General features: G+C 41.7%; 1 protein-coding gene across 5 annotated transcripts in view; it reads right to left on the bottom strand.

Moving 5' to 3' along the window:
* RBM20 (RNA binding motif protein 20) overlaps positions 1 to 27,298 on the bottom strand; it is a 99,365-nt gene that overhangs the window by 13,544 nt on the left and 58,523 nt on the right. For 4 of the 5 annotated variants that reach the window (XM_068198027.1, XM_068198025.1, XM_068198024.1 and 1 more), the window contains exons 2-7: positions 8,811 to 9,981; positions 7,122 to 7,183; positions 6,869 to 6,960; positions 6,425 to 6,519; positions 2,447 to 2,590; positions 1,389 to 1,520 (exon numbers count right to left, since the gene is read on the bottom strand). In XM_068198027.1, coding sequence (XP_068054128.1) covers positions 1,389 to 1,520; positions 2,447 to 2,590; positions 6,425 to 6,519; positions 6,869 to 6,960; positions 7,122 to 7,183; positions 8,811 to 9,981 — 1,696 coding nt within the window. The remainder of the gene's footprint in view (positions 1 to 1,388; positions 1,521 to 2,446; positions 2,591 to 6,424; positions 6,520 to 6,868; positions 6,961 to 7,121; positions 7,184 to 8,810; positions 9,982 to 27,298) is intronic. The other variant, XM_068198026.1, reaches the window with a different exon arrangement.

The following is a 27,298-nucleotide window of genomic DNA, read 5'->3' as shown; positions in this document are numbered from 1 at the left end:
CAGACAAGCTAAGTGCAAGACGTATACTGGGGTGTTGGTTACTCCTAGGTAGGATGCCAACACAGGCCGGAGTGCTCGCAATTCCTCAAACACTTGGAGCACCCACAGACGAGCGACATAATTGTGCAGGAACTCAGCAGTTTGTAGTGGTATATAGCTCATGCATATTTCCCTCTTTGCATTTTTATTTGCTTTCTTTCTTTTCCAAAGCAAAATAATTCCATGACCTGAAAAACTGCCACTGGAAAAGCAGAAAAATCTTCCTGGAATCTAGGCAAACTATCGCATTCTCCTGGGTAACTCCTGCCTCTCTGTCAAGATGCACAGTCTCCACCACCTAACATCTGAACCCCTCCCTGTACCACATTAGGAAAGTCTGCCCTGATTTATGAACTTTTGCCAACTCATTTTAAGTCTCCTTAAACTAGTATACACCTACAGGAGAGAAAGAGGCTTTTCCAAAGGTCAAGCCAAACCATCCAAGTTACTTTATTTTTTTTCCCCAAGGCTCATAAAAGGACTCTTAACATTAAATTGGAACATTACAGAGACGTTCTATAAAATAACTTTGTGCTGTGTTAGGTAATACAATATGGAGCTTTTAAGCTCTGCATTGCCAGTTCTGGTCCAAGTCACCATGAAATAAAATTACTCTCTTAGCATTACATGGTAGCATATAAGCCTCTATAAATACTTTCACAAGAGCAGTGATCTCTGGACATCACTCAAGTGTCCAGAACAGAAGTGTCACACACTGTACAGAAAGTCTAAAGAATATTGCTCTGGTTTGACTCTATGTTAAAAGAAAAAAAAAAAAAAAAAAAGAAAAAAAAAAAACAGCAAAAAAACCCCAAACCAAAAAAAAACCCCAAAAAAACAAAAAACAACTTGTTTTATAACTTAGATCATTCACAAAAAATAAAAAGAAATCAGTATGCTGTTTAGTCCAGTTACCACTGCTTGGTGTCAAGACTGTGCTATGGCTCAAGCATGGAAGCAGTGAAAAAAGCATTGTTCTGGGATTAATGCCTGACTTAAAGGATAGAACAATCTTATTTTTGCTGACATGTTGTATCTTACACATGGCTGTATTTTAGGCCTTTGTTAGACCAAGCAATGTAGGGAGCCTGCTCACTAGGAAGCTCAGAAGGGATTTCTGAAATAACGGTATGAAAGGATCAGAGAAAATGGGGGTCTCTTCCAAGAGTTACAATTTAAAATAAGAGCAAGTGTAAAAGATTGATAATATACATTCCTTAATTTATCTTTCTTTTTTCATCATATTAAAGCATTAATTAGAAATCAGTAATCAGCAAGAATCTTTTAAAATGTATTCTTCAGATGTGCCATGGATACTCATATAATCTGATCAAGAATAACCATCTTACCTTCAGCTGCAATTCCTTATATCTTTTAGACATCCTAATAAGTAACTTGTCATCATTTATCATAGCAGGTTTTTCTTTGTAGTACTGTACCATGGCTTGGGCTGCTTCACTGTAAGCCATTTCCAGAAAGGCCTAGCACAAATGGAGAAAACTTTACAATCTATTACATAATTAGGAATACAAAGTAAAAGAGAGAAAAGGCAGCACAATAAATTTTCTGTGGATGCTTCTCATGCAAAATGTCTTGCTAGTACAAAATTGGGTAGCTTTCCAGGCCTGAAGGTGAAATGATAATACTCAGTCCATTTATCATTCTTTTTTTAACTGCAAATAACGGTTTCAAACCATCTATTAAAGCTAATATGTCACCTTAGAAGATGGTTCAGTTAAAAACTAAATGACTGGTATCAAATCTTCCTTGATTGGCAGTGTTCAAGGCCAGGCTGGATGGGGCTCTGAGCAACCTGTTCTAGTGGAAAGTGTCCCTCCCCATGGCAGGGGGTTAAAACTAGATGGTCTTTAAGGTCCCTTCCAATCCAAACCATTCTATGATTCTGTGATTTTTACACATTACAATCTCAAACATTTTTCACTAGCATGGATTCTACATCCATCCATTTTGCCTGCTGCAGAAATGTGAGAGAAGATATTCTATTCTTACTGGCTTATACCATTGGTACACTTAAGATACTTAGGGTATACTTAAGCTACTATAAACAAGAAGAGAAGTCTGAAAGTAACCCTAGCAAATGGATAAGAGAAGGCAGGAAGTAATTAACTTTTAAAAAAATTAGTAAAAGTACAGTTTCACAACACTTTTTCATTGAAATTGCCAGGATTTTTAAACAAGAACTTATTTAGATGTGGTCATGTTTACATCCTCATCTAATTCAATGACCACCAACTTTTTTTTCACTTTGAGAGCAGTGAAAAAATATACTTCATATATTTAAGTTTCTATTACTAGATAAGAGGTTTCCCCCCGAAGACTCTGTCTTCATATCTTTATGTCTTTAAGCCAACACATGTCAACCCTGGTAAGCCCAAATGTACAGTACCTGATTAGTAGATTTCATGAGGATATAGTTGGTGACCTTTCCAAAGGGGAGGCCCAGGTTAATGACATCATTCTCTGTGCAGCTTCCCTCGGGGAGGTTGCAAATGTGAACAACTCGACCCAGTGTAGATTTCCTCTGGGGAAACTGGGGGGAAAAACCCAACACAAACCAATGTTTTTTTGTTACATATTCTCTCTGCTAGATAACATCTTACATTTCTGCAAAAAATTAAATGCTCTGCTCACCTGCTATTAAGAAAAAATATTCTTTAAAACATGCATTTTAACATCCTGGTTTAGAAGTACAAATGGAAAGGGAAATGTTTAGCTGCAGTGCAGGCTGCAATGGAGTCTCCATCCTTGGACTTTGCAAAGTCCAGAGAGGATTTCTAGAAGGTAGACTGTCCTTCAAACAGGATCAACAATACTCCTGCAAAAACTAACTACTCACTGCAGTCCTTGCTGAATTTATGAATATTGGAAATCAGCTTATGTGACTACATGGGACTAAATTTAAATCCTTCTTCATGGAACACACTGGGCCAGGGGTAAAAATGATCCCACTTGACTTGTGAGAGGACGCACAGCTGTACCTGGAGTTAGAAAACCTGCTACTTTTCCCTCTCACTGCAACAACACATAGGAGGAAGGACTTCCCCCTGGGGGCATAGTGAGCACTCAACATGCAGAGAGGCAGAGCTCCCAAACTGGGCTGGCACAGGCACAGAGTACTGGAGTGGTGATCACTTCCCAGGGGTGGAAGTCTATTTTGGAGTGCTGGGGCAGTTCTGAAAGAGCTGCCCATCTCCCAGGCATGGAAAGAAGGCTCTACACTCCCTGTGCAAAAGGCATCAGGGTACAGCCAGAGAGAATGTTAATTTACCATAGCTAATGACAAGCAAAACGTCACTCACACAGGATTAAATCTTTCCAGACTACCTCCATGTTTATGACCTCTGCATTAGGATTTTACTTGAAGAAGTAACTCTACCTTCAGTTAAAATTGTGCCATTCAAGGGAAGATGCAAATCATGTAATCTTGTGGGATCAAGTTCACCAGAGCCATCACAAATGTTTGGCTTGTCAGCAAGTTCACAAGTTACAGAGCTAATGTTATCTTATTTACACCTCCATCCTGTTGCCTTCCCTCCAGACTTCACCACTTAACCATTTGTGTATTTTTGCTGCATTAGAACCCTGCATTACACAGTGATCTGCTACTGAGCTTGGATCCCACAGAGCCCACTCAGGTGCATAAGGTAAGTCAAAGAAGTGCAAAAGTCCAGAAGTAATATTTTTATTCTGGCAGAAAAATAACAAAGACCTGATCCTGAAAAAAAGATGAAGCAATTCAACTCCAATTGAACAGAAAAGGTAGTGATGTCTGCATGCATCTGGCAAGGCAGCATGTAGCACAGAACAGAAGAACACTACTGCAGCTAGAAGAAAAGGAAAAGGAAACATCAAATGCAGTCCCAGTGTAAGAACACCCCAGGTCACCAGTCACTTTCTGTTTGTTTTGTTAGATCTGTTAAAAGATGGTATGTAAGAGTCTATTGGACTAGAAAGGCTCAGCTCTTCACTGCCTTGGCTCCAGAGCCCATGTTCCCACACACAGCCCTCAGAACAATAAATCAAACAACTGTAAGACCTTGTCACTTCCTCACAATTGGCAATGGCTTAAATTAAAATGCTATGCCATAAACCTGCTGTAGTTCTTGATTAAGAAGTGGTCACATACTCATGCCAGAAGTCAACAGGCCGTACCAAGCAATAATCTTGTCAGCTGATTGCAGTTAAACTGGATCCATTCATTAAACAGAGCTGTAAATCATGGCCAGAAAAGGAATATACACCTTCCATATCTACAAGCAGGAAGTTAGAGGAGCTGTTGCATACCAGATGTTGAATGTAATTTTCAGTAAGACTCAAAGTTAACTTTCTTGGCAACCAACATCTACCAGGGGTTACTAATACAGCTGCATGGCTATTTAAAAAAAAAAAAACAAGTCTAAAAAAAATTATGTACAACAGCAAAATGCACCTCATATTATTTACAATATTATTTCACCCTTCCAATTTGGTGATTTTTTTTAATTACAGCTATTTTGTTACATTTGTTGTTGTTGTTTCTTACTTCTCAAATTCTTTATCCCTTTCTCGAGCTTCACATGAAATTTTTTCTAAAGATAGTAAGAAACTGCCAATCTCATCCCTCCAGTGCTAATGGCTCACCATGTCCAAGTGAAGACTGGTAGCACTTGCCTTTTACAGAGGGATAGAGTTATTTGCAGATGGACAGCACAGAGCAAGCTCTTCCAGAAATCTGAACACTTTGTTTATGATTACATGCAGGGTCAAGTGTAATCTCTTACTGCTCAGTTAAATGGCAGCAGCTTAGCTGAAAGTGAATACCACCATGCAAAGGTGTAATAAATTATAAGCCACCTGGGTTGCAGAGTGAATGACAGCTGGCAAACTCAGTCTTAACACCTCTAATATAGCTCCCTGTTCATCCAATAGGCCTCTGAAGAAAAAAGGGATTTACAGCATCCAGGAAAATCAAAGTTATTGTTTCTTTTATGTCTCAAAATACTACAGGTCATTCAGAAGAGGACTTCTTCAGGCAGCTTAAATGATAAATAGTGACAGATTCTAAAGAGAAATGACACTAGTATTAGCAGTGATTTCATTTGTTGCGAAGCTGACAGACATGATGAAAAGGAACATTCCTCTGCACCCACTACTAGTCCACCTCTGACCTTGGAGGCAGCTGTCATGAGCAGCTCTGCTCTTTGCTGGCCTGCACTCACAGTGCCTGTGACAGGCAGAAGCTGAAACCCCTTCAAATAACCTCTTGCACAGTAAAACTGCATGGTAGAAAATCAGTTGGATTAAGGAAATCTGGGTGAACTTTCTGCAAGCAGTGCCTGATGTGAACTGGAGTGCACAGGGTCACAACTCAGCCTGGTTTTTCAGAGTGTCTGAGACCACATCAGGAGAGCTATATACATAAAAGTTAACAAGGTGAAAAGCTGAATCCCTGGATTACTGCTGCTATTCCATGAACGCCCTAACATAAGTCTTTGGTGTGCCCAGCTCTAGTTGTAGCTTTCTGATATGTGATGAGTTTCATTTTAATCTTAACTTTGTACTTTCATTATGAATATAGTTTGCTTTTATTTGCCTTTTTTCCCTTTTAAAATGTTTCTGCTTTGTCAGTGTAAGAACTCCTTTTAATGTTGGTTCTTTTTTCTGGCATTTTTTGATTATAGAGCTAGGAATTCAAGTGTGTATTGGAGCAATATAAAACTGGGGACCTGTGTTGAATGCAGGGCAGGGACTAATAAACCTAAACCATGGAAGGCACCACATCAAAACAAACTTGCAGAAAGGCTACCAGTGACAGCAGAGGATACAAATACTACACTAAAATAAACTAAGGAAAAGTTAGTCCAGTATAATGATCTGATCTGGGACCTCCAGGAGAATAACAGTGAAGCTGCAGTCACTGTCTTTTGCCACTATTGCTCTGGGAGAAGGACCTCTGTGTGAGAGAGGCAGAGAGCAATAACCAGAGAGATAGAAGGTTGTTTGATGGGCTCAATATTGAAGGTAACTCAAAACGAATCCAAATCTTCATTCCAAGCTGAAGCTGACCTTCCTGGGTCAAAAAGACTCAGACAACAGGGGGAAAAAGTGAATGGAAAACACACACAAACCTATTTACCCACCACCCCAAATTACTCTGACAAGCAGACAACTGTTAGCACTGGAAAAAACAAAGCAAAACAAAAACTACAACCAAGTTCATATTTGGTCAAAATCAAAAGCATAAAAGAACTGCAGGGAAGTTGAAATAACAGAGTGAATATTCAGACTACTGTCTAAAAGAAAGCCTTCAGGGTTTTAATTCCAGTAAGCAGAAGAGGCTTCTACAAGAATATCAACAGAGACATCAGTTTGCATAGGTACTCACTCTTACCCCTGATGGAGGAGAAAATGTAGGACCTGGCTGGCCAAAGGATCTTGCTGGTGTAGCAATAAAAGATGCGCCAACATTTGGTGGATAATCTAAGTAAAGGATTACACACATCTCATTAAAATCTTGGCTCATATTAATTGCATTAACATGCTCAGTAAGCAGTGCCCCATTTACATAGTAAATAATTTCATAGTCTCTACACCATTAAACGCTGTTTTGTTGTACTATGAAAACAAGTTATTGTTTGAAAGAAAACTAAGTTCATATTTCAAAGGGCACAGTATTGGTTTTCATTCTTTTTTTTGTGCACAATTTCTCAAAATTTTTCCTTGGAAACTTTTGTCACATTTCATTTTAAAAATGCAGTTCTCCTCAGAGACTGATTTCCCTTTCAATTAAAAAAAAGTGGTTTTAACTTTTGCACATACAACCACTCACCTTCGATACTAGATGGATTGAAAACTGCTGCATTATTTGGCGATAAATGCAATGTTCCATCTGCTGAGCTTAACATACACCGGATACCAGTGCTGGAAAAGAAAGAAAAGAACTTTAGGGATATGCATGATGTGCCAAAAATATTAAAGCTTCATTGTTAGGCAGTAAATTTCTAGTGGAAAACCACTGAAGTAAGGAATACTCTGTTAGCAATTCAGTTTGAAGAATTAATTCAATTTAAAATAATACTTACTTATCTGAAAAAGCCATACATTTTTGGATGTGAAGACTTCCCTTAATGTGCTGATCCCAGTCCTGTTGAAACAAAGAGACATTGAACACAGGAAAAATCCTGAGACAAATTTACAGAAGTTTATTCTTCCATTCAGTTTACCTTTTTCTAAAAACAATACTGAGATGCTGAAGATCAAACCATGTAATGTCAGAGCCAAGCACACTTTTGATCAATGCATTTACTGATTCGTTATTTGAATGTTAAATTATCAGTTACTTTACAAAAGGAAACCTTTTCTACATTAGCTTTTAAATTCAGTGTATTTCTAATAATGAAGTTATTTCACTACTGCTGAAGACCTCATCCTACAAGGTGCTAAGCACCCTCAATTCCTGTAATGTCCATAAAGAATATGTCCAGTATTCTAGGCAGCCAGGACAGTGCTTATTATTTCACTAGATCAGCAACATTTGTCAAAGTACATTTAGCTATTTACATTTCTATGATCCAGTTGAGGAATTGCATTAAACACCAACTAACAGATCCCCTGAAACTCACTGCGATGGTATTCCCCCTGCACTTTTTAAGTGTTTAATAAAAAAACGAAATGCCCAGCATGCCCTAGAAAGGGTCTGCTTCAGCCCAGCCCCACAAGCTGCAGTAACCAAAGCAGAACCTTTTACAAGCAGTTGCTAAAAGAGTAAAATGTAAACATGAAAGAAATATATTCAAATACCCCAAGCCCCCAGGGTGTGTAGGGATCAGGTACTATTTAATTTTCTGGCCATTTTCCTTCCTACATATATGCTGTTATAATTTTATTGTCAGGCCACCATCAGCATGAGAACACATGCCTTTATGGTTAGGTGCTGGTCCTGTGATGTGACAGAAAAGGTCATAAGGATTTGTTGAACAGGGCTCACCAGGAGGCCAGAACAACCATGGGTGGCTCTGGGGCTCAGAGGACCACTTAAGTGGCCTTCTCCAGACCTGACCTAAATAACGTGACCTACAACACACGGCCTGGGAAACTGGGAAGCTGCTTCTTGAGGGTGAGGTTGAATTTGGAGCTCCCTTGGCAGCATGAACAGAGAAGTGAGAGAGAGCACAGTCTGTACCACATGTCCTGAGCAGCTTCTTGCTTTCAAGTCAAAGTCCCTGGGGACCTTGAGCCCTAAAATTCATGTGAGACACAAGGAAGAAAAAGTCCCTACAGAGGAATAGTTAAAATAAGTTTATCAAAAAAATGTGCTGGTTTGTTTAAGCAAGCTGCTTCCATGAGGCTGTTAGGGGAAAGCCTTTGGGATCAGAAAAGGAGAAGCAGATGAAACTACAGATGTGGGGTTGCAACACTGGCTTGAGTATCAGGGGATCAGCTTCAAGCTCCTCCCCAGTTTGCTCTGGGCCCACGAGGTGAGCCAGGACCTCGGCTCAGACCTCACGTTTCTCACATCAGTGCTGTAATCTCACCGTCTTTCACAGCAGCATGTGGAACAAAACCGGATCTCGAAGCCCCAGTAACTGCCATGAAACAGATGTTCCACGCCCTCAGCAAAACTATGGCTCTTTGTTACTGCGTCTCTCAGGACACCTGTGTGGTGATGGACACTGGCAGTGAGGGGTGGCAGGAGCTGCTGGCCAGATCAGTCACCTGACAGCCCATTCAAGGGTCTGAAGCGTGCCCAGGGACGCCCTCAAACCACTCACCTTCAGATCGAAGATCTTCTTGTCGCACAGGGCGCAGACGTGGGGGAAGTGGAGAGGGGCCACGCCGCGGAGGTCGCCAAGCTGGTGTGGTGGCAGGGAGCGGGTGGGCAGTTCGGGCGTGCCGCCACCGCGCTCCTCCTTCTGCCTCATGCGAGGGCTGCCGAAGCTCTGCGCGCTGTGGTTGAGGCGGCCAAAGGCGGGGGGGGCGGCCGTGCTGAACTTTGTGTCAGGTGTCGGCTCTTCGGGGTTGTACAGCTCGTTTCTTATTTCATACTGCTGCTGACTCGCTGACGGCCACAGGCTGTCGCCGGGCATGAGGTCAGGCTTGTTTTGGCTGGGGAAATTAGGGATATTTTCCCACTGGTTGCTTGTACTGCTGCCATGCAAGAGAGGGCCAGGATCTCCTTTCGGATGGGAGCCCGTGTGTGGGTCGCTGGGGAAGGCCCGTGCTGCACCATGCTGTGCTGCTGCCCCGTAGGACTCCTTGGGAAATGTCGCTGCCGCCTCGTGCTGCAGCTGGCCCGGAGCCCCAAAGTGACTCTCATAGCGTGGCCCTGCTGCTGGGGTGGCAGTGTGGGTGCCACCAGCAAGGAAGCCATGCTGGCTGGACTGTTCCCCCTCCGAGGCGAATGCCTGAGACGTGGTGTTTTGCTTGTTGTACTCATAAAAGCCCCCTGCAGCAGTAGATGTGGAAGCACCTGCCTTGTTGAGACCCACCACCACGGGCTGCTGGCCAGAGGCCGGAGCCATGACACTTCCAAAGGGATTCATGACAATTGCATTGGGTGCCTGGGCCTGGACGGCTCCCAAACCTCCCCCTTGGGCAGCTAAGGCCGGGCTCTGGCCAGGAAAGGCAATGCCACCGGAGGGGAACCTGGTGCCGGCGATACCAGGCCCCTGGGGCGGGCCTGCGGTGTGGCCCTGCGGGGCGCTCATCACCGTGGGGTGCCTCAGCTGGTTGAAGAGTGGCTGTGACATGGCCACTTTGGAGAGCACCTGGTTGAGGACAGTGGCAGCGGCCGGGTTGTTGGTGACGGCAGTCTGAGCCAACTTCAGCCTGTGGAGCGTGAGCTGTGCCTGGAGTTGCGCCAGCTGCAGGCTCGCCGGTGAGGGGAGCAGGGGGCTCGGGGCGCCAACAGAGAATGGACTCTTCTCCAGGAGCTTGGCAGCACTGCAAACGATCAGCATCTGGGTTAGCCAAATTCACCCCATGCCTACCTACGCTCACCTCCCGTTAAAGCCCAGCACGGGATACACAGCCACTTCCAGAGATTTAGTGTATCCAAACTCGGAAAGCAAAGGCCATACAGGCCCTCCCACACCATGCCCGAATCAGCAATTTTCCCCCTCTTCTGCACTTCATGCAACCTCCAGCTTCCCTGCTGAGACATCACTGATCCTGACTGATTTTGTGATACCATCACTTTTCCCTTTTCCTACAAAATAGGCAGATGTGAAGAAGAGGACATCAAATGGGATTTTAAAGCCAGCCACATAGGTATTTCCCACCTAGCACATCTGGCTGAAGAAAGCAAGAGAAAATATTCCACATGCATTTATTTTAATTGTTTACAGTCCCCGTGCTATTAATCTGCACAGAAGCTTGTTCTGTAACAAAGTCTATAGTTTTGCAAATGCAAATATAGAGGAGGAAAAAAACTGAATGAGAAGCAACTACAAACAAGCTGTCCTGAAGAGTTTTCCTTGTTCAGCTGGAATGTAAGACAAAATTTCTGCAGTACCAGCTGGTGAAAATCAATGTCTTTATACTTCCTAGAAATGAGAGGTACACTGACTGTTGTTCTTCAAATCTCAAACATGGGATGAATAAATGACTAAATTGCCTGGTTGAATTCCAGAGCTGGGAAAATAGGAGATGAATTTTTCAGGCATATGGTGGTTCCTTGCTTTGGGAAACACCTTTGAGACATCTCATCAGTTCACAGCACCACCACCAAACCATCATTTTCATGCTTCTACTAGAAAAATGTTATCCTTCACTTTCTACCACCTCTGCTCACAGACAGCACAGCTACTCATTGCATTACAAATGGCTCTTCATTCTGACAGTGAGAGCAGAGAACATTCACACAACACGGATGTGGTCCAAAGCTCAATTAATTTATATTGTAAAAATGTATTGAGTTTCAATTGAGGCCTTTCAAAGTAGCAGGAACTATGCATCAACCACCACGCAACCCTCACTGTTAATAATTGGCCAATTTGCTAAACTGCATGGATGAAGCTGTAGTTAATGATAAATGTCTTGTCAGCATGCTACATTTGAAAACCACAAATTAGGAAAACATCTGGTTAAATCCAAAGTATGACTAAGAGAAAATGAATGGGTTTCATATTTAACATTTAACTTCCACTAGCAACTGCAAGGCACATCTGTCTCCCAAAACACAAAACACCGTTTGGATAAATGCATCATTATGTAATGACACGACTCCCTGCCAGCACAGGCTGACACCAGTGCTCAGCTTCAGAGCTGAGGTGCCTTTTTTTTCCCCATGTGGTTTCCATCACTTACTCTCTGACTTGCGCTTACAATCCAGTTTGCTGTAAATGTGATTAGGGATGAGAGTCAGGGTGCAAGTACAGTCAAAACAACATGGAGGGCCTCAGAAACCCCAGCCCAGGAGATCCTGAGGACCCACAAAAGCTGCTGAGGAGTGCACGTGGTGAGAGGGGCTCAATGAGCAGGGGATGTCACAACGGCACATGCACTGTCATTGCCATGGGGGGACATGGCATGGCCCTGTGCCTAGGCTGTATTGTGCCACCAGCATCTGGAGTATCCTGCCTCATGGTGTGTTTTCTGGCATTTACCACGGTCCTGACAACTGTTTCATTTTATAGCTAGTTATACCTTTTGCTCTTTAAGTAGCTGCAAAACTCTTTTAAAAACTTTTACAAAGCATGCAAATAAGATCTGCCCAATGGTCTCAAAAAGAAAAGCCAGCAGCATATAATGTTTTCAGCTCAGGAGCCACAGATGACTCCTGTTCCCAGCAATCTAATTCCACTCTGCTGCAAGCCTACGCAGCAGTGTGCTTATCCCAACAGCTGCAGCCACTTCCCAGCTCTGGTGGCTACCTGCTGGACACAGGCACAGGCTCCCTCTCCAGAGAAGCCATCTCACTTGACACTGCCATGAGCCCTGAAGCTGCCTCAGGCTCCTCATGTCTTGACCAAGTTTGGAACACTGTTTCTAAGAACGTGCACCCCCAGCTGGGCAATGCCCTGGGTGCTGCCTCTCCCCACACCTGCGCTCGCTCCTGGGATCTGCTGCTGGCTATGGGGAAGGCAAGGCCAGGAGTGCCCTGCACAGCCGCACAGGAAATGCTCTGGCCACTGCAGACCAACAGCCTTTGGATTCTGCTGTGGAGCACGGCAGCACCAGCTCCCTGTGCCTGCTGGCTTCATCCCTGGATTGCAAGCCAGCAGTCCAAACCAAGGAAAGACTGGGGCTGTGGGAAACCTTACTGAAAATGAACGTTGTATAAAGAAGCCACAGCCTCCAATCCACTTAGAGATGGACAGAATAAGAGGGAACAGTTGTCCCATGCACCAATAGAATGGCCAAACTTTCAAAATCCATGTCTATTATGAATTTCCAGATTTTAGGGTGTTTCAGGTTGCAATATTTATCCTCCCACAGCAGAAACAGAATATTTTATCATCTAACCAAGGCAAAGATGGAAGTGCTTGCTCTTGGGTCCGTAGGAAAGCAGACATGCAGATAGAAGGTTGGAGAAGAGCTGTACATAAAGCATCTTTTAGAGAGATATCCAGATTTGAGGATTTCTGTTCTGTTGTGAAATACGTGGCACAAGAGATACACTGGGTCAGCGTGCACAGCTTTGAAAGTTTCTATTCTACTACCACAATGTTTATGTATTTGATAACATAATTTTGTAAATAATCTTGCTACAGACTTAATAACCTACTGGAAAGTGCAAACACAAGGTAAGGATAGCACTCTGCTAAGTGGGTGCCATTCCCCATTTGGACACACTTCCCACCCCCAGCTCATCCTCAGGTTACCAAAAGGCAGCCCCCACCTGCTCGTGGGGGGTCTCTGCCACAAGATGATTGAAAGCAGCTGAATGAAGCGCTCATTCTCCATCAAGCGCTCGGGGAATTGGCCTGCGTCAGACAGAGTTAGCTCTATCCCGTGCAAAACATTCCCGATTATAAGGTCAGCAATGTAAAAAAGTAAACAGAAGTTGTCCTCTGCAATTATTTATTTAACACCCGCTGTACAGCTGGCCTACACCAGCACCACTAGGAAGGCCAGAAATGGTCTTTCTTTGCTGAAATAATGACAGGCAGGAGTGCTGCCCCACAGTTTTGACAAAGAAATCCATAGCCCAGGCAAGTTTTCACACAGCTCTGAGAGACGGGAGTTGAAATTGTACATTGATACCGCAGCACTCACAATGGGATTGCAAACACTGGCAAGGTCATATCACCATAAATCAATTCAGCCCACCTGCTATTCCTGTAATCTTTATTATGCTTTTAGTATCCAGGAACAGTGTCAGAGTTCAGGTATCTAGATGGCTGGATTATTTGAGCAATCCTGTCTACAAGAGTGATGAAAAGGTTGACCACAAAACATGTCTATTAGAGCACACCAACAACCTGGAGCTTGACTATCAACTGATGAAGCTAAGGGTTTCAAAATGCTGCCCAGCACCTTTCAAAATTAGGAAAGAAATAAAAAAATCTGTACTAATAAATTAATGATCTGAGTTGCAACTATTTATATATTCACAAATATTTGAAATGCTGCATAAGGTGTGAATTTGAATATTTAAAAAAAAAAGATTAACTCATAGAAGTGCAGAATTTTTCTCGTAACTTCCATGAATCTTGCATCTAAGATTTTTGCATTCCCTCATTGAGACATGTCTTTAGATATAATTACACCTACCTGTCAAAATATTCGCATGAAAAATTTTTGGTAATTTTTGTTCCAGAGCGTGCCCTTTTTTTCCCTAAGCAGTCTATATTACTATGTTAAAATTTCAGAATTAAAATGACAAGGACATTAACGTACCCAAGTATCCTAAACATATCATCACTCTGCACTAGTACAGTATTAGATTTAAATGTGTGCAGTAGCATGCTGGTTTTTCTAAAGCTGCTCCTGAATCAGCTAGCAAAGTTTAAAGTTATGATCCAGGACTCCTGAATACATCACACAGAACCATTTCCTAATTATGCAAGCACAAAATCATTCTGTTACGCAGAAATATGAACATCCCTTCCCTGTAATGTATCATTTATGTGAAATATATTGGGCTGCCTTCTCTAAACTCATCCAAAACAATTGCCACTGTACTAAAAAAGCATATAAAAATGCCTTAAAAATATACAAGTCAACTGTTTGATGATGAAGTTGACAAGATATTAGGGGTGGACGTAGTTTTCAATTAAAATACATAATTTGACAGCACTTCATTAAAATTGCATGTTTGTATGTAAGGACAGAATCCAGCCTCTTGAACACAAGGGAACTACAATGTTGTATTTCAAACACTGTTAGGAGTAAAGACAAAGTTCAGCAAACTCCACAACATATATTAATTATAATAAAAATTAATTATTATAATTACATTTAATATAATGCTGTTTTGCTGATCTTATTAACAATACAGGGTCTATATTCACTTTTGCTTGTTGAATAAATCCAGCACTTATACCAACAAAGACTGGAGCATTGGTTAAAAAATGAACTCTGGAACTTTCTCCTATAGCCTTTGATTGTTTCTGGATGATACTAAATAACTGTTCATTTTCCCTTCAGGTCCACAAGAAGTTGTTTAGTTGGGTTTTTTTTTGTTTAAGTAAAATTAATTTCTTGGTCATAAAAGCTTGGAAAGACTGCTGAAAGGAGAAAACCCTTCACCTTCATAGTTTAAGCTCTGAAATCATCTACGAACAATTTTTTTTCCTGAGTTCTGGTTAGAAATGATAAAATAAAGAGATCATGTTTCCCAGTAAGTTCAGCTAATGATGGGGAGCACTAAAAACCCTAAGCTACTTTAATACATGTATAAGCTGCAAGTAAAACCTTTCTTATCCCAAATAATGATTTCTAAAGCCTTCCATTACACTACTGAGAGAGGAAAATAAAACATCAGCCAATGTATACATATGCTTTGCCAAGTGAGTTTTGCATGTTTGGCAATGCTAAACTCTACTAACGGGCCAATTATCTAACCTAACAGTTATCTAGAAGATGAAATGTAAAATGTTATCACAGAGCTGCTAACCCTGATGTTTACAAAGCTAATGGGAGTTAAGTGCTTGCCTCCTACCAAGAGTCCTTCTGCTTGTGTGAAACTTTCAAGCCAAAAGGTCCTCTTACCAGGCAATTTTCACAGAGAAAGGAACAAGATAAAGGGGCAAAACACAGTAGCTTTGTCTTGGATAACAGTTCTTTGTTTTGATCACAGAAATAAAATTGGAAGTGATCTTAGGAGGATAGTTAGACCAGTTCCTGAAGAAGGATCAAGCTGAACTCAACCACTCAGGACATATTTGTTCAATCTGCTCTTAGGAAGCTTCTTTGGTGGATATTTCATGACCTCTATGGATAATTTACTGCTCAAATCCCCTTAATTTTATAAAACTCATCAAAACCCTATGGTGGCTGTCTGCTGACCCCCTAAGCCCATCATCCCATGCCCACAGAGAAAGGCTTCTCTTACCTGTGGCTGCTGCTGTCATATCTTCTCTGCAATCATCCCAGCTCCTTTCTCTACACATTTTGTGTACTGCACTTGTTTGCAATCCCAGGCTGATTGCTTTTCTTTATAACAGCCCTGTGGCTCCCTGTTACACCCAACCCCTTTCCTGAAGGGATATTGCCCAGATATGCTGGTTGGGAGGAATCTTGGGAGCTCAGCTGGTCTGACTTCCCACACAATAAGGACTAGCTCAGTCTTTGCTTCTTTTGACTGTCCAAAGGATTAATTGTATCACAATTTCATTTTATCCTCATCAATATTGCATCCACATTAAGTCAGATCTGGTTTGTCAGGATTACTCTGAATTCCCATGGTGCTTCCAGAGCACTTGTAAATCCTCTCTTCTCGGCACCAATTACAGACTTAATGGATACTGTGCTCACCCAAGTTATCAATGAAGGCATCAAATAAACTAAGGATGTTCCAAATAAGGAAAGTGCGGCACGCTTTCCATTTGCTTTCCAAACACCAGTAATTCAAGGACATGTTATCCACCTTGAAGCTCTGCTTTGCATGCTTAGGAGACCATGTATTCCTCCCTGACAGTCACTTCTGCAAAAAAACCCAACAAAACATATTTGCATTTGCAAGAATAAAAGGGTGGATCACCTCTGGTGAGACTGATTTCTTATTAACAACTCTTGCTCTATATTTCTGGGGAAGTTATCTCGGATTGTTGTTAAAAATCAACTACGTGTTCTGGCTACGTTGCAACAACATTTGCTTCTATTTCATTCTAGCTGCTTTCAGTTGCTGAATCCAGTGCCATAGAAAACAGTTGGCACTTACAAGAACAATACCAGGTACCACCGAGGTCTGCGCTGGCCATCACATTACCTGTATATGTTACTCAGTACATGTTTTATCCTGAAAATATGCTTCTTATTCTGTGTGGAACTCCAGATTGCATACTGGGCTTATTTCTGCTTTCCCCCACGCAATGCATTTCTCCATAAATATTTAGTTAGGTAAAGCTCAGGTCTTTTCAAGAAAGGCACATAGTCTAGCAAATGTACTACATAAACCCAAGGCTCTAAGTCACTATTTCCAAAAGGTGGGAAAGTTATTGTATTGTTTTGTGATATTTAAATTGTGTCTGAGCATTAGTGTGCACATAGGAACATTGGTCTATATTTTAAATTTCGGTAGGCAGCCATACTAATTCCTTTAGCTGTACTGCAAGCATCTAGCTGCAACTGCTTCCCAAGGAAATGTAATCCTTTATTTACTGAAATTAAAGAACAATATTTTCCGAAGTTTATTTTAAATTTACATTAAAACCTGTCAGAAATAGCTATAGCACCAGATCAGTGCCCTCAGTAATGTGTTGTAAAGTTCTAAATTAGCAGACAAATCGTGTCACAGTTTTGTGAAGCTTTCAATGCTTGCTATGACAGTCTGGCAGTGCCATGCAGCCCATACCTGCCTCCCCAGCACCCTTCCAGCAACAGCTCTTATCAACTAGGCTTCAAATACTCTTTACTGACCAAAGTCCTGGTTGGTTGGATCAAACCTGCAAACCAGCATCCCAGCAGGGGTCCTGTAAGGAGGGATGTTGGAGGACCCCAATAACTCAGGACCCCAAGAGCCATGGGCCCTGTGCAGATGATGGGGTCGGGGTGCTAAGTCCTCAAACCCCTCCTGCTCCTGCCCCAAGCTGCCAACAGAACAGCCCTGGGGACTTGCCTGGGGCCAAGGAGCACAGAAAGTCTCTTGGGGGGTGAAAAGCAGGAGAAGAGGTGGCATGGACCATAATGCAAATCCATAGGGTGAGCAAAAAGGCAGGGACAAGGATTAGCATCGGCAGTGCCAGGTAACTCTGTCGGGAACAGGGCAAGGGCTCCAGCAGATGCACCCCTGCCCCGGGGTGCTGCTGCTCTGCCACACGGCTCCGTGCTCCCAGCGCTTCTCCCGGCCTCCCCTCGGAAAGAACAGAATTCTGAGGGGAAAGGATCTGGAAAGCTTATTTTAATGTAATGAAGAAAAGAAAATGCAGACTTTTAAAACAAAACAAAAACAAGTCAGAAACACTTTAAACGTTTTTACATGAGCGCATAGACAAATGCCCAACTGAAAAATAATTCTTGACATATAGTATTTACTACAAGAGATATTACAGTAATATCTCACCACACCTCCTGTTAATGTGTTCTCTGCATGGCATTGTTAACCACTACAATAATAATAAGTTTGAATGTATCAATATCTTGCAGTGCCTGGAGGCACATCTGTTTTCATTTGTATGTTGAAAGTAGGAGCCATAATGTGGTAGGCGGATAATTCCTCATTTGAATAAGCCATTTCTACTTCACAGTAACGTAAGACACTATAAAAGACCTTTTACCAAGGTAATATCTTCAGTTTGTAGACAGGAAAATGACATATAACTGTGGAAAGGGTAGAGTACGAAGAAGGATTTTTATTTCTAAGTAGCTTCATTTGTGTCCAAAGAAAGGATTGCCATTTGTGGGGAAAAAAAAATTAAACTCTCCTTTTATTTTTAAATATTAGTGCCAGTGATACATTTGAAAAGTTTAATGAAAAAGCATATTAGTAAACTAAGTCTCTGGCAGAATACTACTGACACAGGCTATAGAAATCGCTTGCAAACCTGAGATCTTCCGTTTGTACCCTAGGTCAGCTTAAAAGTGACAGCTTTTGACCACAAGTCACCCAGGAGCATCACAATAATTTCAGAATTAATCTAGTATCACCATCTCCCCTAAAAGCTGTTTACATGCTATGTGCTGCTAACCAACATAGCACATGAGTGCAGGAGCAGAAATGCTGGAATAGCTCCTATCTGAAGTGGTCGAGGTTATTTACTTTCTCTTTACTGCTAATGTTGAAATGTTGGCAATTTAAAGTAATACATTTTTTTAAAAACCAACCAAAGCCCCTGAAGCTTCAGCCATTTTTCAATCAGATTTATGATTAGAAAACCAGAACCTCTGTGGATTTCCTAAGATATTTATATTATACGACTATATACTTCGGCCTATTTTTCGGTTTCCCTTTTATGTATATTTTAAAACAACATAAATGTTATAAATTCCTATTGTTTAGGTACTCTCACATGCTACTGGTGTACATAAATTATACATGAACCTTGTGAAGCCCCAATCTAATTCAGCTGTTACTGAAGCACGTTGCAAAGCCTTCCTGATTTCACTGTAACAAGAGCAATGCTCCTGTATCCCTTTTTGGTTATATTCAATTTAAGCATAAAACATCAAAGAAGTTTGCTCTCTTTCCATGATCTCTTTGAAATCAGCCTTTAATACTAGGCCATAATATTCATACTGTTACACAGAAGTAACACACAGTGTATTTTAGCCTAGAAGCTTTCATTATCTGTTTTGCAATGAATGTTGCTCACTGTTTTCTTTAATGAATTCCAATTTCTATGCTAAAGAAATTTAATGTGAATCTTAAAAGATCTATAAGAGGTTTTCTTTATTTTTTTTATGTTAGAGGGCAACAGCTGTATGAATCAGACCTGAGCATGTTTCTTCTGGCAGAAAACAGCCTGTGCCAGGACTGTTGCAATTCTTTGGCTTTGAGAAGTTTAATTTATTGTCTTGAATAATAAACTGCCATTCAATCAACCTTTTGAAACAACACATAAAACAGGACTGTGCTTAAATCTTGAACAGGAACCAAAAGAGTTTTCCACAAAGGAAACAAAATTGGAAGAGGCATTTTGTATTAAATAACATCAATTATTTTGTTCTCTCTTTCTGTCTGCCTTCAGTATTAATTAGAAGCAACTGACAGTTAATATGCTCCAAGCTCTGCACAGTAAAATTGATTAGTATACTAAGGCAGAAAATAAGAATCTGTTTTTGATGAAAAATATCAGGTTTCAGAGCACTGCATGTGGCTGCCGTGAGGAAGGAAAAAGTCTGAAGATATTATCCTCTCCCCAACACTGAGCTGGGCATTTGCCCAGTCCTGCTGACAGAACTGTCAATGGAGACGGCCGGCCACTACTTTTTGGTTAAGCACTGCCTTATTCCCTCTTAATTTTTGCTTGATGGTCTGTCCATTTCTACTACAATGCACATGCTCTGCTGAGTAGCTATTGTCTAAACGTCTATGGAGCTTACATGACTGAAGAAAAATAACTTTTTACTTATCCCACTGGCCTGCACAGTAGATGTTACACTTTGTGTTACTGATGTATCTTTTAACTGCAAAACACCCTAGGACCCAGATTCATTTTTGTGTGGAAAGACATCTAAGAAAGTTATTACTGCTATTGCTTTTTTTAAAAAAAAAAAATTTTATTTAATATTATCATATTTATTTACCAGGCTTTACTTCTGAAAATAAAAAGCTCTCTTGAAGTATAAAATATCAGTTATTAGAAAAACCCCAAACAATAAATGACAAAACAAACAAAAAATAATAATGCTTTGATTCTTCTTTTTTTTCTTTTCTTCTTTTTTTCTTTTTTTATTCCAAAGAACTCTATTCATAGCCTAATGAAGCCATTTCCAAATTCAAACATCTTCAAAAAATTCTGGTATTTTGAGTTCTTCCATGATTTGCAAATAACTCTTTGCCCACTGATTGTAAACAGCACTAATATAATTCTGCTTTGTGCCTACTAACACAGACTATGAAGCTTATTACCGGGTGGTAAACCATGGCAAATCAATAGGATACAATTGGGTGTGGAATGTCTTTTAAAGTCTAAAAGCCCTTTATTACAAAAAGCTAAGCACGGTAAGAAGCTACTGCCCAAAGCAGACCGTTATCTTTAATCTGAAATCCCAGTTAGCTGTTGCCGCCAGAGCTGCACTTCCCTGTCTTTTCCCTTCATTATGGAAAGAGCTGTACTTCAAAATGAAATCCTAAAGATTGCTTAGATACTCCACTTGGCATGTTAGTGTCCCTCCTTGCTGAGAGGACAGGGACGCGGGCATTTCGGCACGACGGTGGGTGGACACGGGTGACACGACATGATCTTACCTTCTTGCAACATGAAGGGCTGTCGGGAGCAGCGAGCTGGTGCGGAGGGAGCAGGGCCAGGAGCCGATGTCAGCGTTGCGCACATGCCTCCCAGTAACATCCCACTGACATTCTACCTGCTCTCTGCACCCCGATTATTTACACGCTTCCTTCCAGAAAGTCACAACTTTAGGAACAAAAAAAAATAAACCCACCCCAAATGGAGGACTGGAAGGCGGATCACGTGGCCAACAGGAGCCGGTCCTGTTGCATTACACACAGCAAGTGTGGATGGCAAACAATATCGGTTGATGTTTATGCCATATGTTCTCGATCTCTTCAAGTATCAGCACCAAAATCCTGTTTCTGTACAGTGTAATACCATGGGACCCTACTGGAAAAAGGGTCACAGTCTAATTAGACAAACTGCAGGAAAACCACGGCTCACTAATGAAGACCGAAGGAGACTGAATTTTACAAAGCAAGCCCTTGCTCTGGAAGGCAACAAGCATTACCCAGCTGAAGTTTTAACAATTTCTTAAAACACGCACTCAAATACATCACATTTTATCCCCTGAGCAATTTGTCCATGTTTGTCCTGCTTCCTAAGGACAGTTGAGGATTTGAGGAAAGGCACTGCTGGTATTTGTTAGCTCGAGCAGTATTATCGCTCAAATCAGCTCTCCACCCGCTTGGAAACACTCATCAAAAGGAAAAATCATCATCCAGCACAAGTCCACTGCCCCAAAAGTGTCCGAGCGCTGACCTGTGCCACAAGTTCTGCTGGGACCCCAAAGCAAGAGCAAGAGGTAGCGCAGAGTCCGCACACCCGCATGCAGATTTCGGCAAGTTATCTCAGCGTATTTCTTCTTATTGCTGATCCACCTTTTCCTTAAAAACCAAAGCTTTCCAAGAACAAATTTTGCACTTTCATAAACCCAAATATATTACACCTTACATCTGGGTGGCATATGGGATCTTTCCCATATTTCACACTATTAAAAAATGAACATAGACAGAAAACCTTCTATTTTGCCATCTCTGCTTCTAACATGACATAGTACATATGTCAATTAAGAATTAAATTCTATTATTAATAAATAAATGAGCTGTTCTCTCATATACAAAGAACAAAATAAGGCAACTATTCCTATTTTGCCACAGGGACATGAGCCTTCTCAGCCCATCAGACGATGTTACTGACAGTCAGAGCTTGTTAAACTTCTTTTTACCAGCATTAGTCTGGAAACGTTTCGCAATAGCACTGGCTCTCTGTATGTGACATGATCCTTCTATGGAAGATGCCATTTCCAAAATTACCTTGCAGTAAGGCAAAACGCTAATTAAATCAGCCTGCAAGTACACACCTCTTACCTTTAAAAAAATATAATCCTGCAATACTTCACACTCGCTCAAAGAGGAGACTGGAGGGCCCTCCATCCATATTTTCTAATTTTTTCTTGCCTTATTTCTTCCTTCCTGCACCGCGTCAGAGAGCTCTCCCCGCCCCTCAAAAGGAGAAAACTATTGTTCAAGTATTTGGCTTTTCTCCAAATACAAAACCCCCAATGTTTAAGAGATGGCAAAGACCATGACTGAAAGGGGAAAGGCACCTAACAGGTGGTCCAAAGGGGTTCCTTCACACATACAACTCCCATCAGGAAACAGCGTAAAATTCAGGGGAAGGAGAAGGAATTAGTAAAAGCTACAGGGTTTTTCTACAGCCTGTCACATCTCCCCCCAGCACAGGCGCCCTCAAGTTCTGCTCTGCATCTGCATTACATTAACCGGGGTGAAGAAACACAAACCAACTTTCACTCGGATCTGAACTCTCCACTTCATGTCACCCTCAGGACAATCATGTGAAGCACATATGGTGAGCTCAGCCTGGGAACCGCATGGGGACCTTTCCGGCCAGGAGCAGAGCTAATCCCCAGCACTGCCCGCCCATGGTTCATGTGACTGAGCGCTGCAGGTTCTCCTGCCCGCAGCTGCCGGCCCAGCCAACTGCACCCTGTCAGCCGGCGGACTGGCATTCTTTCCACCGAGTCAGAGCAAGCCAGCGGTGAGGGAGAGCAAGGAGAGTAACACAGGCAGTTTGATTTCAGAAAACACTGCCTAACACACAGGCTGCATGGCTGCTGATCTCTCCAAAGAGGGAAAAAATTCCCTCTCTCAGTTATAGGGTTTTCCCCAACCTGCATTTTCATCTGTCATCAGATACTTGAGTTTCCCTTCACACCCAGGGAAAGAACGTGCCCCAAAACTTTGGTGTTCCAGGCAGTCTGTCAAGTCTCATCCCTGTGGCATGTCCTCCCCTCATCTATCTGCTGAGCTAGAAGGAAAGAAGAAAGAAACCAGCAGCTAGTCCTTTCTCTACTTGCCCACAAGGAAAGACGTGCCATTCAGAATAAATGAGCTAACAGTCACTATTATGTGCTGTTTTAGCTTTTTTTTGCAACCTTAAAAGTGATCAGAAGGGATTTTAAAAAGCCATTAATTTTGAAAGTGGATGCACTTCAGAGAGAGACTGTGAAGTCTCTCAGCTGGTTCAATTTCAGCCGGGAGCATCTTCATTGTTTTCAGATAGTCTCAATACCCACTGTTTTGGCACATGCAAGGCCTCCTAACTGCCTGATGCCCTCTGCTAAGGTAATATGATGCTCTCAGAGGCTGGTGAGATGAGAAAGGCTCACTGGTAGTCTTTAAATATTAGTGGGAGTAAGGAAAAAATACATTCAGACCACTTGGATCAAAAAATGAAAAAGCATATATGAAGTAATGTAGCTGAGAACAGATTTTAGCTGAGCAGTTGGCACACAAGGAGAGATATTGAGTCAAAGGTAACAATATATTTGATGAGGAGCTGTAAGTCCTGTGATGCAGGTTTTCAGGAAATTTTGCTCTCTAACACTCTAATTTGAGATTGTTTAGACTTGACTTTGTAATTTAGTGGTCAACCTTTTTATATAAATCACCTAAGCATAATTTTTGGGCCCTGAAGTCTCTTCACTTGTTTAAAAATCTCTTTTTATTGCAGCAAGCATCAAAAAAATGTAGATTCTACCCCTATCTCCAGAATTTCTGAATCATAGTATTACTGTTACAAAAAACATCAGTACGTCATTTTGAAAACATCCTGAGAAATCAGATGCATCAATGCAAGCCAAGCAGAAATGTGACGGATCAATTTGAATATTTAAACAGCAGAATTTAGGAAAAGAATTGGACCAAGATCTCCAGATGTGGGAGCATCCCCACTCAGAGAATATTACTGAATAAAGAATACATTCTGATATTTGGATGGAATATGAGCCTAAAAGTCTCTTGGCATAAGCCACCTTCTACAGAGTGGGGTTTGGAAGAAGTTTATCTCCATATTCCACAAAAATGAGCTTTAGAGTCATGCTTCTATAATACCCAAGAAATGAGATGCTGGCAGACAGAATTGTGGTTGGATTTGCTGTAAGAATTCCCATATTTCTAAAAAAATCCAATAAGTTTGTTGTTTTTTTTTTTTAATGGAGTGCATTTCATCTATCTTAACCTCTACAGTGTAATTCACAGTAAAACAGAGATTATTTTCTTCACCCAAGAAAAAACCTTAATAAGCTGTCTTCACAGTGCATGCAGAAAATTCACATGTATTTCTTCTGCTTTTTCTCACAGTCACTCCTCCTGTGCTCCCATCCAGCTCCATATAGCAATATTCAAACAAATTATTTTAAAAAGAGAAGCTACAATTATTTTTGTAGCTAGCATTACAGCCTAATTTGACCAGGACAGGCAACCACCTTCCTTACTGGGACTGGAATCTGACAACTTCATTATGACAGAGAGGGAAACTGAACATATGTCTTGAATGTCTATATCTAAACTAGTAAGTTGAAGACCAGAAATATTCCACACAACTGTGATTCCAAAACGTTTGGGTATCTGGACACTGACATTTTTGAACAACCACGAGCAAGACCATTCAAACTTCATAAATACTTTTTAACATGACATCAAGAAACAATGACAGACCTTAGTCATCTGGGTTTATAAGTGCAACCACTGTTCAATAATAAAACAGGCCCACATCAATATTTCTAATTTTTTTTTTTTTTAGATGCTCAAGTGCCTGTAGAGATTGAAGCTTCAAAGATTGGCAGCATCAAATCTATCTGCCAATATATACTACAGAAATCACAATGTAGTGCTGCTGCCAGGGTCCAGGTCAATCTTGGTACTGGGGGGATGAGCTGTAAAATCTGGGTTTGGGATGATAAAGAACCCTCTGGGTCACACAGTATGAAATATCTTTGTTACATCTGAGGTCAGACTTGACTGTTTAGTGGTCTTTTCTAGCTAGGAAAACCTCTACCAGGACGAGATTTGCTTGTGTGTTCAGCATTCATGCTTCTCCTCCGCCTGGTTCACAGACTGTGCTAATCAAATACTCGAACAAGTATTTTTGCTGCACACAAAATACAATTTAGCAGAGAAAATAATTATACTTTAAGCAGGACCAATAAATCCCCAGTCATCCACATATGTAATGTAGGCTGAAGCCTTCTCACTGCAGAGAAATGCTGGCTCCCTGCACTACTGCTGGCTGCTTCCACCTAAGGGCAGAGCACAGTCACCTGCTTTAATGAGGTTTTTCCTACTTTTCTGTTATTCCTACTAGGTTTTGTATTATAGTCCACAATGAATGCAGTGGTTCATTATCACACAGAGAAATAATGGGGTGGATGAGACAGCAGGTGAAGATAAGTGTTCAGTGCACAGCACCATTATAAAGAGATCCTGAGCAGTTTCCACAGGTGCATTGGTTTGCAGTTACTTAATTGGATTACCTAAAATCCTCCTGCACAACAGATCAGTTTCAAAGTCTCTTGTCAGATTTAGTAAGCCTTCAGTCAGGTCTTCCAGCTATGATCCAGCCTGTGTTCTCTGTGTTGGTAATACTTTCAGACACTTGCACCCTCTGACTTGTCTACTGAAAGCAAAGTCTTTGTCCATCACTGGAGCTTCAAAGAGAATAATACACACAATAAGCTCGGCTGCCCACTCCAGCATTAACATACAGATAACTTACAGGGCTACCTAGATGTCATTGATGAAAACTCAGTAACAAATCATTTAGTTGAGTTTTGTCCCATTTGGCTATACATTTGGAAAAGGGCATGGTCATCTAGGCTTTCACCAATGCAGGATGGTGTTTTCTTCAAGACATCTGGTCCTGTTCGTTATTTTCTCCTAATACAATGCACTGATGTTGTAGAAAATAAAACTATGGCAGAACTGCCATTAATTTGCAGCACAGGAAAGAGTCATTAATTTTCTCCTCCAGGAATGAGTGTGGCTCAGTACATGGAGCTAGAAGGCCCAGCTCTACAGCAACTCTGTCAGGAGCACACAGAGGTACGCAAAAAAGCTTTCCCTGTCTTGTGTGTCGATCCTGAGGGGTGTGATGGAGACAGCCAGTCACAAGTGCCATCTGCCACACTACATGTGAGCATCACACTCTGCTGCCCCTTCACATGCCTGCCTGGATTAGCCAATGTCAACAAGATAGTTACACCCTTCCCTATATGGGCACATGTGGGGCATCCAACTCCATGTGCACCACGGGGGAGGGACTGCAGGGGGAGGACAGACAAAACACAGGCTTGAAGCCTTAGGAAGCAATGCCAATCTACTCCTGACTCTTGAAACAGGATCAGAGACCCTGGGAACAGAGCCCTGGAGCAGAGTTGAACACATTGAGCAGATTTTGTCCTGAATATGAGTCACCTGATGGCAAGGCATAAGAAAACCCAGTGTTTTGGTGCTGCCACCCTTTTTTGGTTCCTCGTCTCTCACCCTCTCCAGGTTTTGCACAGCTGCTGTGGTGACTACAGTGGTCCTTGAGCATCTGAAGTGGTGCTCAGGGGGAAATGCTCAAAGATCTCACCAGTCTGGAGTATCTCCAGGCAGGGTGCATTTATCACCAGGGCTGCAAAGGCAGGAGTGAACAAACCCAGATTGTAGCGGGTGCTTCCCCGTCTGTCGCATGCTGGGTTTGCTCAGGAGAAGGTTGCTGACCTGAAGCACGAGCAAGGACATGCCAATGGTCCTTTTGGCCTCCTGGTCTCCAAGGAGGGAAGGAGGACAAGCAACATTAGGTCTATAAACAGATCATGGGAAGGATACACGTGTTTAAAATTAAGCTAAATGTTGGCTCGAAGATGTCCCAAGGTGGTAAATCTGGAGGTTGAACAGAAGATGAAATTGTCAGCAAAAACACAAAGAGGGTGGTTGGTTAGCATGTATGTTCTCCCATCTCAGGCACATACCTTAAGGAAAAAAATATACTAAAGTATTTTCACATAAATCAGCTGAATGTAAATGTGAAATACTGCATGAAAATCACAGAATAAGCCTGAGATTTAATATCAATACTAACTTCTGGGATGAACCATTTTAATAACATCTCCACTCTGCTTCTATCCAGGAAAACATGCTGATGCAGGCTGGGAAATCTGAGGAGCAGCTCATGTGATGCAGACTGCTGACATTCCCCCAGACATGACTAAGCTTAAACAAGTGGCATTATCTGGTGCATTTGAAAGCAAGATGTGAACAACATGATCATGGGGGCTTTTTTTGGTACCTCTCAAAATGTTCCTGTTCAGGATCAGAATGGGGTTTGTGAAGTGAAGGTTATTATGAACAAGTTAAAATTTGCTTGCAGCTTTCATAGTCTTGCCAGCCTTGAACTTAGGAGAGAGTGCTGAG

The sequence above is a fragment of the Anomalospiza imberbis genome, chromosome 8 (assembly GCF_031753505.1).
Source record: "Anomalospiza imberbis isolate Cuckoo-Finch-1a 21T00152 chromosome 8, ASM3175350v1, whole genome shotgun sequence".
NCBI classification, from domain to species: Eukaryota; Metazoa; Chordata; class Aves; order Passeriformes; family Viduidae; genus Anomalospiza; species Anomalospiza imberbis.
The sequence above is the reverse complement of the archived record's forward strand: the minus strand, read 5'-3'. Positions and strand labels throughout refer to the sequence as shown.